At 44.3% G+C, this 14,602-nt stretch overlaps 3 protein-coding genes across 10 annotated transcripts; all 3 read left to right on the forward strand.

The window, feature by feature from the left end:
• Nucleotides 1–2,050, forward strand: LOC4344024 (cytochrome P450 709B2). The gene is made up of 2 exons (XM_015789232.3): nt 1–455; nt 602–2,050. Exons 1-2 carry the CDS (start codon nt 179–181, stop codon nt 1,876–1,878), a joined length of 1,554 nt encoding a protein of 517 aa, XP_015644718.1. The 5' UTR covers nt 1–178; the 3' UTR covers nt 1,879–2,050.
• Nucleotides 2,051–5,359: 3,309 nt separating this feature from the next.
• LOC9271378 (uncharacterized) lies at nt 5,360–7,445 on the forward strand. 8 transcript variants are annotated; one of them, XR_010742690.1, is made up of 5 exons: nt 5,360–5,784; nt 5,861–5,932; nt 6,020–6,071; nt 6,809–6,881; nt 6,969–7,445. XR_010742690.1 is itself a non-coding variant. In XM_015789332.3 (5 exons), the coding sequence occupies exons 1-5, from the start codon at nt 5,604–5,606 to the stop codon at nt 7,130–7,132; spliced, it is 531 nt and encodes a 176-aa protein (XP_015644818.1). In that variant the 5' UTR covers nt 5,360–5,603; the 3' UTR covers nt 7,133–7,445. The 8 variants fall into 8 exon arrangements, 4 of the variants coding, with proteins under 4 accessions (XP_015644818.1, XP_015644821.1, XP_015644819.1 ...); XR_010742691.1 differs by having other exon boundaries at nt 6,032–6,071; XM_015789332.3 differs by having other exon boundaries at nt 6,809–6,870.
• Nucleotides 7,446–11,446: 4,001 nt separating this feature from the next.
• LOC4344026 (cytochrome P450 709B2) lies at nt 11,447–14,170 on the forward strand. Its single transcript, XM_015789943.3, has 5 exons — nt 11,447–11,914; nt 11,996–12,219; nt 12,308–12,555; nt 12,615–13,044; nt 13,623–14,170. The coding sequence occupies exons 1-5, from the start codon at nt 11,638–11,640 to the stop codon at nt 14,040–14,042; spliced, it is 1,599 nt and encodes a 532-aa protein (XP_015645429.1). The 5' UTR covers nt 11,447–11,637; the 3' UTR covers nt 14,043–14,170.
• The last annotated feature ends 432 nt before the right edge of the window (nt 14,171–14,602 follow it).

The following is a 14,602-nucleotide window of genomic DNA, read 5'->3' on the forward strand; positions in this document are numbered from 1 at the left end:
ATCGATCGATATCTCACCACACAAACAGCAACGACGAACTAAGCCATAGCTCCGGTAGCTCTTCGATCTCTCTCAAGGTCTCACCAACCAGCCGATCGAAGCAGAAGCAGAGCTACAGTATAGGCGTACGTACTCCGGCGACTGGTTCAGGTGATCTCGCGGCGTACGTCTAGTAGCCATGGGTAATCTGGGGTGGATGGTGGCGGCGGCGGTGGCGGCGGTGGTGGCGTCGTGGGCGTTCGACGCGGTGGTGAAGCTGGTGTGGAGGCCCCGCGCCATCACCAGGCGGCTGCGGGCGCAGGGCGTCGGCGGGCCGGGATACCGGTTCTTCTCCGGCAACCTCGGCGAGATCAGGCGTCTCCGCGACGAGGGCGCCGGCGTCGTGCTCGACGTCTCCTCCCATGACTTCGTCCCCATCGTGCAGCCGCACTTCCGCAAATGGATCCCCCTCTATGGTACGCTCTCCGTGACTTCACCGATAAGGAGTTTTCTTTTGATTCTTACAAAATCAGATGTTGTAAGTATCATATATATATATATATATATCCTAGTGCTAGTTTATGATATATGTGTATTTTTCGTATTTATTTACGTGCTGCAGGGAAGACATTCATGTATTGGTTCGGAGCGCGGCCTACCATTTGCTTGGCAGACGTGAGCATGGTGAGGCAGGTGTTATCGGACCGGACGGGGATGTACCCTAAGAACGTGTCGAACCCATACTTCGCACGACTACTCGGCAAGGGGCTTGTGCTCACCGACGGCGATGAGTGGAAGCGCCACCGCAAAGTAGTCCACCCGGCATTTAACATGGACAAGCTCAAGATGATGACTGTGACTATGTCCGATTGTGCCCAATCTATGATTTCCGAGTGGGAATCCGAGTTGGGGACAAAGGGCGATATAGTGGAGATCGAGCTGAGCCGACGATTCGAGGAGCTTACCGCTGATGTGATCTCGCACACAGCATTCGGGAGCAGCTATAAGGAGGGGAAGCAAGTGTTCTTGGCACAAAGAGAGCTTCAATTTCTTGCCTTCTCCACCTTCCTTAGCATCCAAATCCCGGGGTCCAGCTACCTCCCGACCAAGAAGAACCTAAAGACATGGTCAGTGGACAAGAAGGTGAGAAGCATGCTCACGGACATCATCAAGAGCCGGCTCAACAACAAAGATGTCGCAGGATACGGGAACGACCTGCTCGGATTAATGCTGGAGGCATGTGCACCGGAGCACGGGGAGAGCCAGCCACAACTTAGTATGGACGAGATCATCGCCGAGTGCAAGACATTCTTCTTTGCAGGGCACGACACCACCTCACACCTTCTCACATGGACCATGTTCCTATTGAGCACACATCCGGAGTGGCAGGAGAAGCTCAGGGAGGAGGTGGCAACGGAGTGTGACGGCAAGGTGCCCACCGGTGACATGCTCAACAAGCTGAAGCTAGTCAACATGTTCCTCCTCGAGACCCTGAGGTTGTATGGCCCTGTTGCATTCATACAGAGGAGGGTCAACGCCGAGCTAGAACTCGGCGGCATCACGGTCCCTGAGGGCACTGTCCTATCGATTCCGATTGCAACAATCCACCGCGATAAGGAGGTGTGGGGCGAGGACGCCGACATATTCAAGCCGGAGAGGTTCAAGAATGGGGTGTCAAAGGCGGGAAAATATCCCAACGCGTTGCTCTCCTTCTCCAGTGGGCCGAGGGCATGCATTGGGCAGAACTTCGCCATGATCGAGGCCAAGGCCGTAATTGCAATGATCCTACAGAGGTTCTCCTTTACTCTATCACCCAAGTACGTCCACGTGCCAACCGACGTGATCACGCTTCGGCCAAAGTATGGGCTGCCTATGATCCTCAAGAGTCTCAAGGTGTAGAAGTTGTTCATTAGGAGGGGGTTATTTTAGTACTTCTTTGTTGTACACGAGATTAGTTTTTGTTCATGAGCATTTGCTCCTACTGATGATGTTACTGTGTGTAATGCATTGATTCCATTTTGTACGAAATTGGGGTGTAAATATATCTAGTTTGCTTGTTGATTGGATTTAAGAAGTTTTGGGTACTTCTATCTCATCAACCAAGGTACTACTAGTATATTACTCTTGGCCTGAGCAGTATGGATCGGAGATACAAAAACAAAAGACGAAATTATCGTTGACAAGGTCATATGCTTCAGTCAAGACAAGAAAACAGATATATATATGCAGAGAAACGGAGCAAGTCTTTAAATTAAACGTAAGAACCATATAAGATGTCACTATCTTATTCATCAAGTAGCCTGAAGATTAGTTAATCAGATGTGTAAGGAGATGTGTATATATTATGCAAATATGCATCGTTTGTATGCAAAATCACGTGTTCATCATCTGAATTAGTGCTCTAGGTCAGACAGTAGACATTACTTGTAATAATTAATGATAGCTGGGTCTGAAACATATAATAGTTTATAAAAGATTTGGATGCAAGTGATAAAACAAAACGAAAGCCTAATCCACAAAATGTCTGAAGATGTAGAAATGTGTAATGCCTTTTCTCCCCAAAAAAGAGCCTGAATATGTGGAAGAAATGTATGTATTTACGCTGCCTTTGTATGTGACGTTATAAGCGTGTTGATTCGGATATGGCGGTTGTTTACTTGTTTGGCATTCCAAATGTTACACACTTCAGATCGGTTTTGTTATTCTTTTATCATACTTGTATGATATATATTCCCTTTGTACGAAATTCAGGTGCAGATTTCTCTGCTTTGACCGTTGGTTGGATATCAGAACTTTTGGTGTTTCCTAGCTCATCAGCCAAGATATTGACTAGAGCAATATGAATACGTACGTGGATCCGGGCCGAGTCAAAACAACAAAACAAATGCAAATGATGTCCAGTTGACTAGGGGAACCACTTGCAGAAGATAACAAATTACTACAAGGAGAAGAGAAAGGGAGTAAACAAAAGAAGTTCTAGCATACTATGTCATCCATCTAAGTAGCTCGAAGAACTATCATATACGTTGAGTTTGTATAATCAGTGTGCACTCCCAACGGCCACGATTGAGTGCCGCGTGAAGAGGAAGCTCACAGCCTCGTCTTTTCGTTTATGCTTATACTTATCAGTCCAAATTTAAATTTTTCAACTTTAAATTTAAAGTTGATTTTAAGAGGATTTTTTATCAAAATTTATTTTTAGCCTTTACTTTTAAATCGCTAAGAACACGTATACAAATTATTTTTCGTTTATAAATATGCTTTGGCTTATTCCCCGAATAATATAAATGATGGGCCCTGCTATTTTTCCTCCATCCCAAAATGTTTTGAAATAAATATAGTAGCTATTGTTCTACTCCCTACTAAATGGTTCCTCGTATAACGAATTTGGATAGAGAGACTCTCCCGAACGTAGTACTAGAATATTTTTTACAGATTTATAATACTATGATATATATTATCCTATGTTTTTTTAATGTTCTTATTTAATATTAGACTGCTATATTATGGGATAAAGAGAGTAACTACTTAGACGCGTCAATTTAATTAACCATGATGAACGCGGCTCGTTCACTGAACCAGCGTTCAGGGTTTTAGTACGTCAGTTGACTTTGTCCTGCACCATCTCTTTGCCAACCAGCGTAAAGTAATCTCTCTTCTTTCTCCCTCTGATAAAAGAAGTTTAATAGTATGACCAATTATTAGCTATAATTCATATATAGCGAATTTAATAGTCAATTCATATAATAGTTACTTACTATACTATTAATATATGGTTTCACTTGTCACACATATTACGTCTTAGAGTCCGTGGTGCAGGTGGCTCCAGATCTGTGGCCCGTTGCTTTTCTCTCTCATCTTTTATCTCTTTAAAATATGTTTATAGCTGGTTTATAGTCAGCTATTGTATATGCTCTAATACGACAATTCAACCAGCAAAAGTAAAAAATAAAACAAAAATTAAAAAAGATAGAGAGGCTCGTTGTTTCAAACTCCGAACCCCTCCGACACGATGGAAACGGAGATTTGCAAGGTACATCGTCGCGGCGGCGGCGGCCGGCGTGGGGTTGGCCGTGCCAGGCCGTCTCCTCTCTCAGCCGAGGCCTGATGGACCACAGATGGGCCTAGCTGAGGAGTAGAGAAAAACATAAAAGTCCATATAGAACCCCTCATACAAAAACCATGATCCCGATTTTGTTCTCCCGACCATAAACCAGGTACAGATGCTTGTCAACTACTCCCTTCATCCTACTCCACTAAATAAAGTATATGCACGTGTTTTAAAATTTAGCTATTTATTTTATTATAAATTAAACTTTATTTTATGAAAAAAAATATTGGATTGATATTTGAATTTTCTTTCCTATTATTATAATCTTGTTACTAAAAACATTGTAATATACGGAAAGTTTTATAGTTAAAGAATAGTTTTAGATACCGTACCAATTTTAACCGCGTCTTATTCAGTGGAATGGAGAGAGTAATAGAACCTACTCCTACTTCGTTTTACCACTAAGCGGTCTGGACGATGGTCTTATCCCACGTAGCAAGTTGATTTGGTCATCATCCAACGCCGGCCAGGCTCGCCAGATTTTTACTTGTTTCCGCGTGCGTACAAACGTTCTAATTGTAATATATGGGAGTTTTTTACTCGTCGTTTGTATTCTTGGTGCAGCAGACGTCTTAAGAGCAAGTTTAATAGCATAGCCAACTATTAGCTTCAAATCATTTATAGTCGATTTAATAGCCAATTCATTAAATAGTTACCTATAAACATACAATACATTAGTAATATATGGTCTGACCTGAAATAAATATATTGTGTCTTATAATCTGTGCTGCAGCTGGCTACAAATATGTAGACCACTGCCCTTCTCTCTCATAATTTATCATCTCGATGTGTTTATAGCTAGCTTATACTATGCTATTGTACCCACTCTAATTGGCCCTTTCAATTTTGGCCCATGAGCGTACCTGCAGCCCATTCATATATGCATTAAGGCTGCGTTCATTCCAGCTGTGTGCCTGTTTCCTAACTCCCTCCACCTTATTTTCCATGCACACGCTTCCCAAACTGCTAAACGGTGTTTTTTTTAATATATATATATATATCTACTACTTAAAAAATCGGTAGTGGTGGTCTTGATTCCTAACACAGCAGACGCATTTGACAGACACACGTAATCTCAACCATCCGATTGCCATATCCAACGGCCTCGATCTCCTCCCCACCGCGCATCGCTCCTCTCCCCTTCTCTCGGATCGATCTCCTCTCCCTCCCCACGCCGCGTCCTTCGCCCTCCTCCCTGCGTCGCCTCCTTGCCCCGCCGCCGCGTCGCCTCATCACCAGACCCGCGATCACCGCCGCCCTCTCCAATCTACCGCACCGCCATCGCCGCTCCCTCTCTCTCCCCGCGTCACGCCAACCCCCAATCCGTCGCCGTCCCCACACCGCGCCGCCGCCCCTCGCCTCTCCACCACGCCGGTCTCCTCTGCGAGCGCTGCCCACGATTCGCCGCCGTCGCTCACAACTCGTCGCCGCCGGCTCCTCGCCTCTCCGCCGCCGTGACACCGATGCCCGCCGCTCTACCCTTACTCTCGTTCGCGACGCCACCGATCTTTGTATGCCCGCCTCCGTGCCGCCAGATCGCCGTCGCCTGGAGTCTTCGGGGAACAGCCTCAACGAAAATCCGAGCACCGTCGTCGACGGCCATCTCCGCCCAGCGTGCCTGATCCCTGGAACAGCCTCGCGCGGTGCCAAAACCACATCCGCCGCCGTCTTGAAGCTGGCCGTCCTCTCGCCAGGTGCCGTCATTTGCCCCTGATGTATGGTTTAGATACCCACGGACAAAATCCCACATGTACTAGCTCACTGCATCAGCACCAGCTCCGAAGCTCCGATCTGGCGGCGTCGTCGGCATCCAGGCAAGACATCAAGCCTACGCTGCACCAAGTAAGCTACCCGATCTCTTATTTTTCTCTTTAATTTGCTTTCTTCAGCTCCTGTTTTGCCATCTTTGTAAGAATAAGAAATCATTAGGGGTGGCTGCAGTGGTGCAGGGGACCGATGTGATCCATGCTGTCGCAATCAGGTTACTAACTAATATCTAGCTCGCTGACCAAACAAATTTGTGTTTTTGTGTATCAGGCTTGTGCTGTGGAGTTTAAACATGCTAAAAGTGTTTCATTGATTCTTTGATTGCACCAATGTGATATCCCTGAGTTATTTGTGGCATGGGTTTCATTTTTTTTACTGCAATCTGTTGGAATATATGGAAAACGGTCCCATTTCAATGCCATTTTTTAAGATGCAGAATAGCGTAATGTAGTATCTTTATTGCAAGAAATGAATCACACTCTTACAGTATTTTGAAAAGATAAGAATGTTCTCTTCTTGCTGCCTTAATTTTGGCCTGCATATTTGTGTCCACATGTATCCCATTATTAAATGGTGTTATGATTCCTGAATTCCTCCGTCTAGCATATCCGTTGACAAATTGGTCAAATTTAGGCATGATTTTGCATGTTTCAGACCTTCAGTATATATAGTACGGTTAATCTGATGCAGAATAGTCGCTGGATTTAAAACCAAGTTCTATCCTAAGTTTACATCAAATAGTGGTTATTTAGAGAAGCGGGTAGACTGAAACAATACAATCAATATATCTTACTTGCAAATTTGACCTCCCTTTATAGCATTTGCTTGATTGTGGCAACATTTTTAGCTGTAGAAGTACTGGGAAGTATGGCAGATTGCCAAGTGGATAAGCGGACTGCAGATTGTTTTTTTGCTTCTGCGTAGCAGGCTGAAAAATTGAGCATCTCGCAGGTTAGGGGACTCTGCAGCCTTGGTGCTGCAATTTGTTGATCAAGGAGCAGCTGAGTATGCAGGTTAAGGCAATGTATCCTCTGTTCCTAGATCCTCAAACAAGTTAATAAAGATTTTATTGCCAAATTTGATTTGGATCTTTTACTGTAAATCTATGAAGTTGAGCATACTCTGCATAAGATGAGAGGAAGGCACAGGGGAGGGAGACTGAAAATGAAGCTCGACGTTAAGAAAATGGACTTTGATGAGAGGACGATGTGGAAAATGGACTTTGATGATAGGGTGATGCTGAAAATCGACTTTGATGTTAAAGAAAATGGTTGAAAATGATAGGATTTCAAATGGTTCAAAATGATAGGATTTCTCTGCATACACTGCATTTTGATGGAGTTATATTTACAAAGGATTAGGATGAAAAAGCATTCGCACTTTATTTCCTTCGATGAGATAAAATAGCTAACTGTACTTTATTTCAGACATTTGCATATGGGTTCAATTTGTGTTGGAGCAAAGCTGCTAGATCGTGTGAATCACCCTGGTAAATCTGGAGCTTTATTTTCAGATGTATTTACTCTACAAAAACTGTCAGAGAACTAACTCAACTATCGATTTTAATAACAAGATGCTTTCAGTTTTATCATGGGTTATTATGTTTTGTTATATTTCTAACTACAGGTCAGCATCACTTAGTTGGTGCAAGCACCGTGGAACATATTTATTGAGTTGAACCCTAATTTAATTCTAATCCGATTGATTGCAAAATTATGTTTTTTTCCTCGACGGTAGGGTGCGGGTGCACTATTTATGCCGCCTGAGAGCATATGCTGCTCCATAATGGAATCAACATTCTTGTAATTGTATCCAGTTAATTCTTCCTAAATTTAATTGGCGCTACCAGTTAGTACTATTTTCTACCTACACATAGTGGCACGAACCAGCACTAACCACGGCTGAAGATAATTCTTCAGGTTAGTTATATATATATGTGGATATTCCCTAATGGCAGATCCAAGGGCTGTGTTTGGTGCTGAATGAATCAGTTCTTTTTTATAAAAGGTGTAAGAAAGTCTGTAAAAAAGTTGTACCAGAACTGACTGAGCTTCCTTTTGGGTGAAATTGGTTTGCTACCACAAGTCCTTACTTTAACAAAAATGATATTTCCTATGCCAACCTATCTCATTCTATAGTTAGTTGTTACCACATCTTATTTTGACTATTTAATATGTTTTACGACATGTTACCGTAGCGTTAGCACGGGCATGCTACTAGTCGTAAAAAAATTGTGTATAACGACTCACGGAACAGTATTAAGGTTGGTATTTACTCATGTGGTACATTAACCTAGTCTTTATACTATATGGTGTTTACACGAAAGAACAACCACCAATAATAATAATAATAATAATAATAATAATAATAATAATAATAATAATAATAATAATAATAATAATAATAGGACCCACTTGTAAATGGGATAATAGTTTTAGACATTTCTGATGGATGAGAGTTTCACTTGTATGAACCGAGTTTACGTGCATGGATTGTGAGGTGTGATTATCTTATGAGCTCTCCATTAATTATAAGGCACTGAGATACTGTTCTATTTATGACAGCCTTAAAGGTCAGATTATGCAGAAATACAACAAAGGCCTTACAGTTGACACCTTTTCTGCCAATATGTGATAATAAATCTTCATGCTAAGCTTCTTTTAAATTTTACTGAACTTGCAGAGTTGCAATGCATCTCAACATTGGGGAGTTGAGATACCCTGTATCTTTGATAACTGCACTCTGCAGATTGTCCTGTTCATTCATGCTTTTTGGATGCCACGATGGATATGTTACAGTCCATGCTTGACTTGGTTCCTGCTTCCCTGGACAGCCTAGCCTCACAAGGCAGAGCAGACTTCATTTACATTTTCGAGTTTTATATTATTGAGGTTTTACCTGGCATTTTGTCTATTCTGAAGGTACCATCGTCTTAAAATGTTGTAATCTAAAATGAGATTTAATCCATACTAGAACAATTAATCTGGATAGAAATTATATACAGACTCGACAATAAATTTGGATAAAAGTTTATCCATATTCGTTATCTAAATTTCATTCTAGGTACCAACATTTTGTAGCGGAGAAAATATATTTAACTATGGGCCGTACGAAGGATGCAGGAAATATTTGGCACTACAAGAAATATTTGGCACTGTTTCAGAGTAGATGTTGAACACTGATTTTTTTTCATTTTTAGATTTATTTTTTAATATTTATAAAAATATTATATCAGCGAAAAGCTGACGTGGCACACGGTGCAGGACGGTCGTTTTGGGGGGCTGCGATTTTTTGCACGTGGCCCCCTTGCCGCCCTCTGTCTGGGCGGCAAGGAGCCTCCGTGCAAAATTCGCAAGGGCAGCAAGGGGCCCAGATGTAAAAAGAACTAGTCAATTTTTTTTAGCAAGGCAAAAATTACATTTAGCCCCAAGGGTCTAAGCTCAAAATGCGCACACGGCACATCACGACGCCGTGTGCCACGTCAGCTTGCCGCCCAAATGGAGAGCCGCAGGGTCTATTTTTTGTAAATCTTTCTGCCGGCCAGCCTGCCTAGGGAGATGAGTGAGAGAGAGAGAGGAAGGGAGAGGAGGGGGAAGAGATAGCCTGATGACGTGGTGTCTTGACATGTGGGACCCACATGGGTCCTACGCTGACTCACCCACCACGTCGAATAAAACCGGGTAAAAACCACCGAAGGATGTAAAATGAACGGTTTTGTAAGTTAAGAGATGTCATATATCTGGTTTTACGGTTGGGGGACGATTTTGTAATTCGATAACAAGTTGAGGGACCTTCGGTGTACTTTTTCCTATGCCGTATCGCTGTGGCTCTGGTCGTGGCCCACGATTGACATCGACCAGCCCACGTAAGCAGGCCAGGCCCATAACAAAGCCTCTGGCACGCTACAGTGATGGTTCAGCTCCAACAAGTTTCTCATGGACATATCCGTACATCGTACTGCCACATAATTACCCGTTTCAAGTGCATGATTTGAAATCTTCGGCACGAAATCGATGTCCAAATAACCATGCTTAATTTGAGCAGAGGGACAATAGTACACTACCAATCCAGGGAACTTGAAAAACAAAATAACATTGAAAAGAAATACTAATGCATATCCCCTTGAATTAATTTCAGGTCCAACCTGCACATCAGTGCGCTCGCCATCGCGTGCGTGCATGTCTTCACTCGCACGTACCAACAAACAAGTCCATAACTAATCTGATTGATTTGGATCGCCGAGCACATGTGTGTAAGCTAGCCGACCTGATCCCGGTTGCCGTCGCCGCCAAACGAAAGCAGAGACGACGCACCTAAAAAGCCTCACGAATTCGTTTGGGCGTCGCGGCCACGGGAGATCATATCGCGAGAGACAGCAGGAGCCAAAAAAAATCCCCAATTACCCAATATTTTTTTAGCAGCTGGAGGTCGGGGTGGGTGATGTGTGTAGTTCGTTCGTACGTGTGCATGGCAATGGCATGAGATGGGTGGGGCAAGTTAGTTAAAGCTGTATCAAGGAAGCAACGTTAAAAGGGAAGGTGACGGCTTAATTCTTTTTTCTGTACATGTGTTGGTTAACTATCTTTCCCGAGACGGCGTTGGTTAGCTCGCTTGATCAATCGATCGGAGTCCGAGAGAGGGACGGACCCGTAAAAGCAAAGCAAGCAAGCAAAGCTTTGTAATGATCCCTTGCATCAAGAACCGCACTAGATAGAAGTAGCATATTAGCATACCGTTGTTTTTGTGTCGTGTGTCTAACGTGCAAAGGGATATATTTTGCTAGTGTGTGTGTGTGTATATATATATATATATATATATATATATATATATATATATATATGAAAGTTGCTTTAAAAAATCATACTAATCTATTTTTAAAAAAAATAAATATTCAATTAATCATAAGAAAATGCATCGCTTTGTTTTTCGTGCGGAGCGGAGGGAATGTGTTCCCAACTCAGGAGAACGAACGCAGCCTAACAACACTCATTTATACCTTAAAAACTTCATATACATATACATTTTGGCACATATAAAAACTTTGTGTCATAAAAATATTCAGCATATTGATTTTATATTTATAGAAACGTAAAAAATTGTACATATAAGTATCAGCCATAGAAACTTTACACATAAGAGTTTAGGACCTAAATGGCGCACACACACAAGTTTAAGCACCGTCGGTCCACCGTATACATCACTAGCTTTGCTCGTTTGGGGGAGATGGCAACCTAACTCCTGTGCACGGAAAATAGAGCGGTCCATTAGCACATGATTAGTTAAGTACTAGCTATTTTTTTTTCAAAAATGGATCAATATGATTTTTTTAAGCAACTTTCTTATAGAAACTTTAAAAAAAACATTGTTTAGCAGTTTGAAAAGCGTGTGCGCGGAAGACGAGAAAGAGGAGTTGGGAAACTGTGGAGCCGAACACAGAAGATCACTAAAAAGTTGAAACTACAAAAATGCATGGCCCAACAAGGCCCATGGGCCCTCCAGGATAGCGTTCCGCGTGGGAGCGCGCAAGCCACACGATAGAAAAGGAAAATGACGCTGACGCACGGTTAAAGCAGAAAATGAAATGTAGTAACGTGTTTATGAAAAATCCACGGATCAGATGTGATGTGTTGCAGTGTTCCATAAAAATCAATTACTCCTAGCATACAGGCATACAGCTCGTCGTCGTACGCTTCCTGTACGCATCTTCTTCCTCTCGATTTCCGGCCCTAATCGGGAACAGCAGCATCGATCTATCTCACACTCGCCCCGCGTGCGCGCAAATGGGTTACGGATGGGCGCTCGCCGCCGTGCTGGCGACGTGGTGCCTGCTCGACGCGCTGTCGCGCCTCGTGTGGCGGCCGCGCGCCGTGGCCGCGGCGCTGCGGCGGCAGGGCGTGCGCGGCCCCGGGTACAGGCTGCTCGTCGGGAGCCTCGGCGACATCAACAAGCTCCGCGCGGACGCCGCCGGCGCCGGCGGCGCCGCGGCGCTCGACGTCGCCTCCCACGACTTCATCCCCTTCGTCCAGCCTCAGTTCCGCCAATGGATCCCTCTCTACGGTAACATAACAATCAGAGCTGCAGCTAGCTATCGTCTTCGTCTGAATCCTATGTGATGTTATTGATTCTTTTTGTGTGCAGGGCGAGTGTTCTTGTACTGGTTTGGATGGACGCCGGACATGTGCGTGGCCGACGTCGAGGTGGCGAAGCAGGTGCTCTCGGACAGGACAGGGCTGTTCCCCAAGAACGTGACGACACCGATGCTGCTCAAGCTGTTCGGCAGGGGGCTCGTCCTGGCCAACGGCGACGAGTGGCAGCGACACAAGAAGGTCGTCCACCCCGCCTTCAACACGGACAAGCTCAAGGTACATTACATCACATCACATATTGCCTTCTTCTTGCTGACGCAGGACGCCATGGCTTGTAGTAAACTGAAAAATTGTTTGGTGTAAGATGATGACGGCGACAATGGCCGGCGTCGCACGGTCGATGGTGTCGAGGTGGGAGGAGAAGGTGGCGAGCCATGGCGGGAAGGTGGTGATCGAGCTGAGCAGCCAGTTCGAGGAGCTGACTGCGGACGTGATCTCTCACACGGCGTTCGGGAGCAGCTACGCGGAGGGGAAGCAGGTTTTCATGGCGATCAAGGAGCTCCAGTTCATCGCCTTCTCAAGCCTTCTCAGCGTCCAAATCCCAGGCTCCAGGTAGGTACAAACACTTTACCATGTCAAATTTCATCTGAACTGAAATAATTTGTTTGCAGGTATTTTCCAACCAAGAAGAATCTGAAAGTATGGAGGCTGGACAGGAAGGTGAGGAGTACGCTGATGCAGATAATCAGCAACAGACTCGCCGCCGCCGCGAAGGAGAAGGCCGGCGGCGGTGGCGGTGGCTACGGCGAGGACCTGCTCGGGCTGATGCTGGAGGCCAGCGCGCCACCGGAGCTGGGCACGAAGCGTCGTCAGCCGCCGGTGCTGAGCATGGACGAGATCATCGACGAGTGCAAGACCTTCTTCTTTGCCGGGCAGGAGACCACCTCGCACCTCCTCTCCTGGACCATGTTTCTTCTCAGCACGCACCCGGACTGGCAGGACAAGCTCCGGGAAGAAGCCGTGAGAGAGTGCGCCGGCGCCGGCGCCGGGGACGACGACGACCAGCTCCCCACCTACGACATGCTCGGCAAGCTGAAGCTGGTAGGAATGCAATTTGTTAAGTTAAATTTGAACTTACATGTCGTGGAGTGATATATTTACATATTAATCTATCTTGTCTATTTTTTTATTTTTTTTCATAACCATTTAGGTCTTATTTGGTTGGAGAAAAATTTTAAGTTTGGTTATCACATTGGATATTCGAATACACATTTGAAGTATTAACGTAGTCTAATAACAAAATAAATTACAGATTCCACCAGTAAACTGCGAGACGAATCTATTAAGCTTAATTAATCTATCATTAGCAAATGTTTACTGTAGCACCACATTGTCAAATCACGGCATAATTAGGCTTAAAAGATCCGTCTCGCAATTTCCTAACGAACTGTGTAATTGTTTTTTTTTCGTATTTAATACTCTATACATATATCCAAACATTCGATGTGATGGGTGAAAAGCTTTTATTTTGAAAACTAAAGCATGTCTTATTTGATATGAAACAAACGGGTGGACTTGAATAATTAGAATCCATCTCCAGCTATCACCATTAATGGTGGAGTGAGCTTTCGATGTGACCATTAATGGAAGGATGCTTCGTTTTTTTTTTCCCTTGGCAGCTAAATCAGTTCTTACTGGAGACGCTGCGGCTGTACAGCCCGGTGCCGGCGATCCGGAGGCGGACGGCGGCGGCGGTGGAGATGGGCGGCGTGACGGTGCCGGGAGGCACGATGCTGACGTTCCCGATCGCGACGATGCACCGCGACGAGGAGGTGTGGGGCGCCGACGCCGGGGTGTTCGACCCGATGAGGTTCGACGGCGGCGGCGGCGCCATGGCCAAGCTGCTGTCCTTCTCCACGGGGCCGAGGGCGTGCGTCGGGCAGAGCTTCGCCATGGTCGAGGCGAAGGCCGTCGTCGCCGCGATACTCAGGCGGTTCAGGCTGGAGCTCTCGCCGGAGTACGTCCACGCGCCCACCGACGTCATCACGCTCCGCCCCAAGCACGGCCTCCCCATGGTCGTCACACGCGTCCACGCGTGACGTGGATACAAGCGATTCGTCACCCCTCGGGAGGACGTTATTTGCATGTCCATGTAAATAGTTATTAAATTTTTTTAAAAAAATAACAATCTCTACTATTATAAAAGTTAAAGATGTTTTTGCCGGTATTTTGGTACGTTATTAGTGTGTGTATCAGTTTTTAAGTTCGTTTGCTTTTAGAAATACATATCTGTATTTTTGTCGGTTCTTAAGATCGTTCAGTTTTGGTAATATAGAAGGAATCATATAAGAAATATGATTAAAAAACTCGCATGCTAACTTGAGACGATCGAACTCCTAACTGCAGCTCATGATTTCTAATATATATATATATATATTTAAGTGAATTTTATTTTAACTAAACCATATAACAATAATAAGACTAAAAACTTCACCCATTGCAACGCACAGGCATTTTTCTAGTATAGATCAATACGAAATATATCACTGTACAAACATGTAAAACCAAATTCAACTTCTACAAGTATGCAACAAAAATAACAAATTAAACTGAAAATAGTTATCGCACATTTGCAATTATATTTGTTAATTTTTTTTTA

The sequence above is a fragment of the Oryza sativa genome, chromosome 7 (genome assembly GCF_034140825.1).
Source record: "Oryza sativa Japonica Group chromosome 7, ASM3414082v1".
NCBI lineage: Eukaryota > Viridiplantae > Streptophyta > Magnoliopsida > Poales > Poaceae > Oryza > Oryza sativa.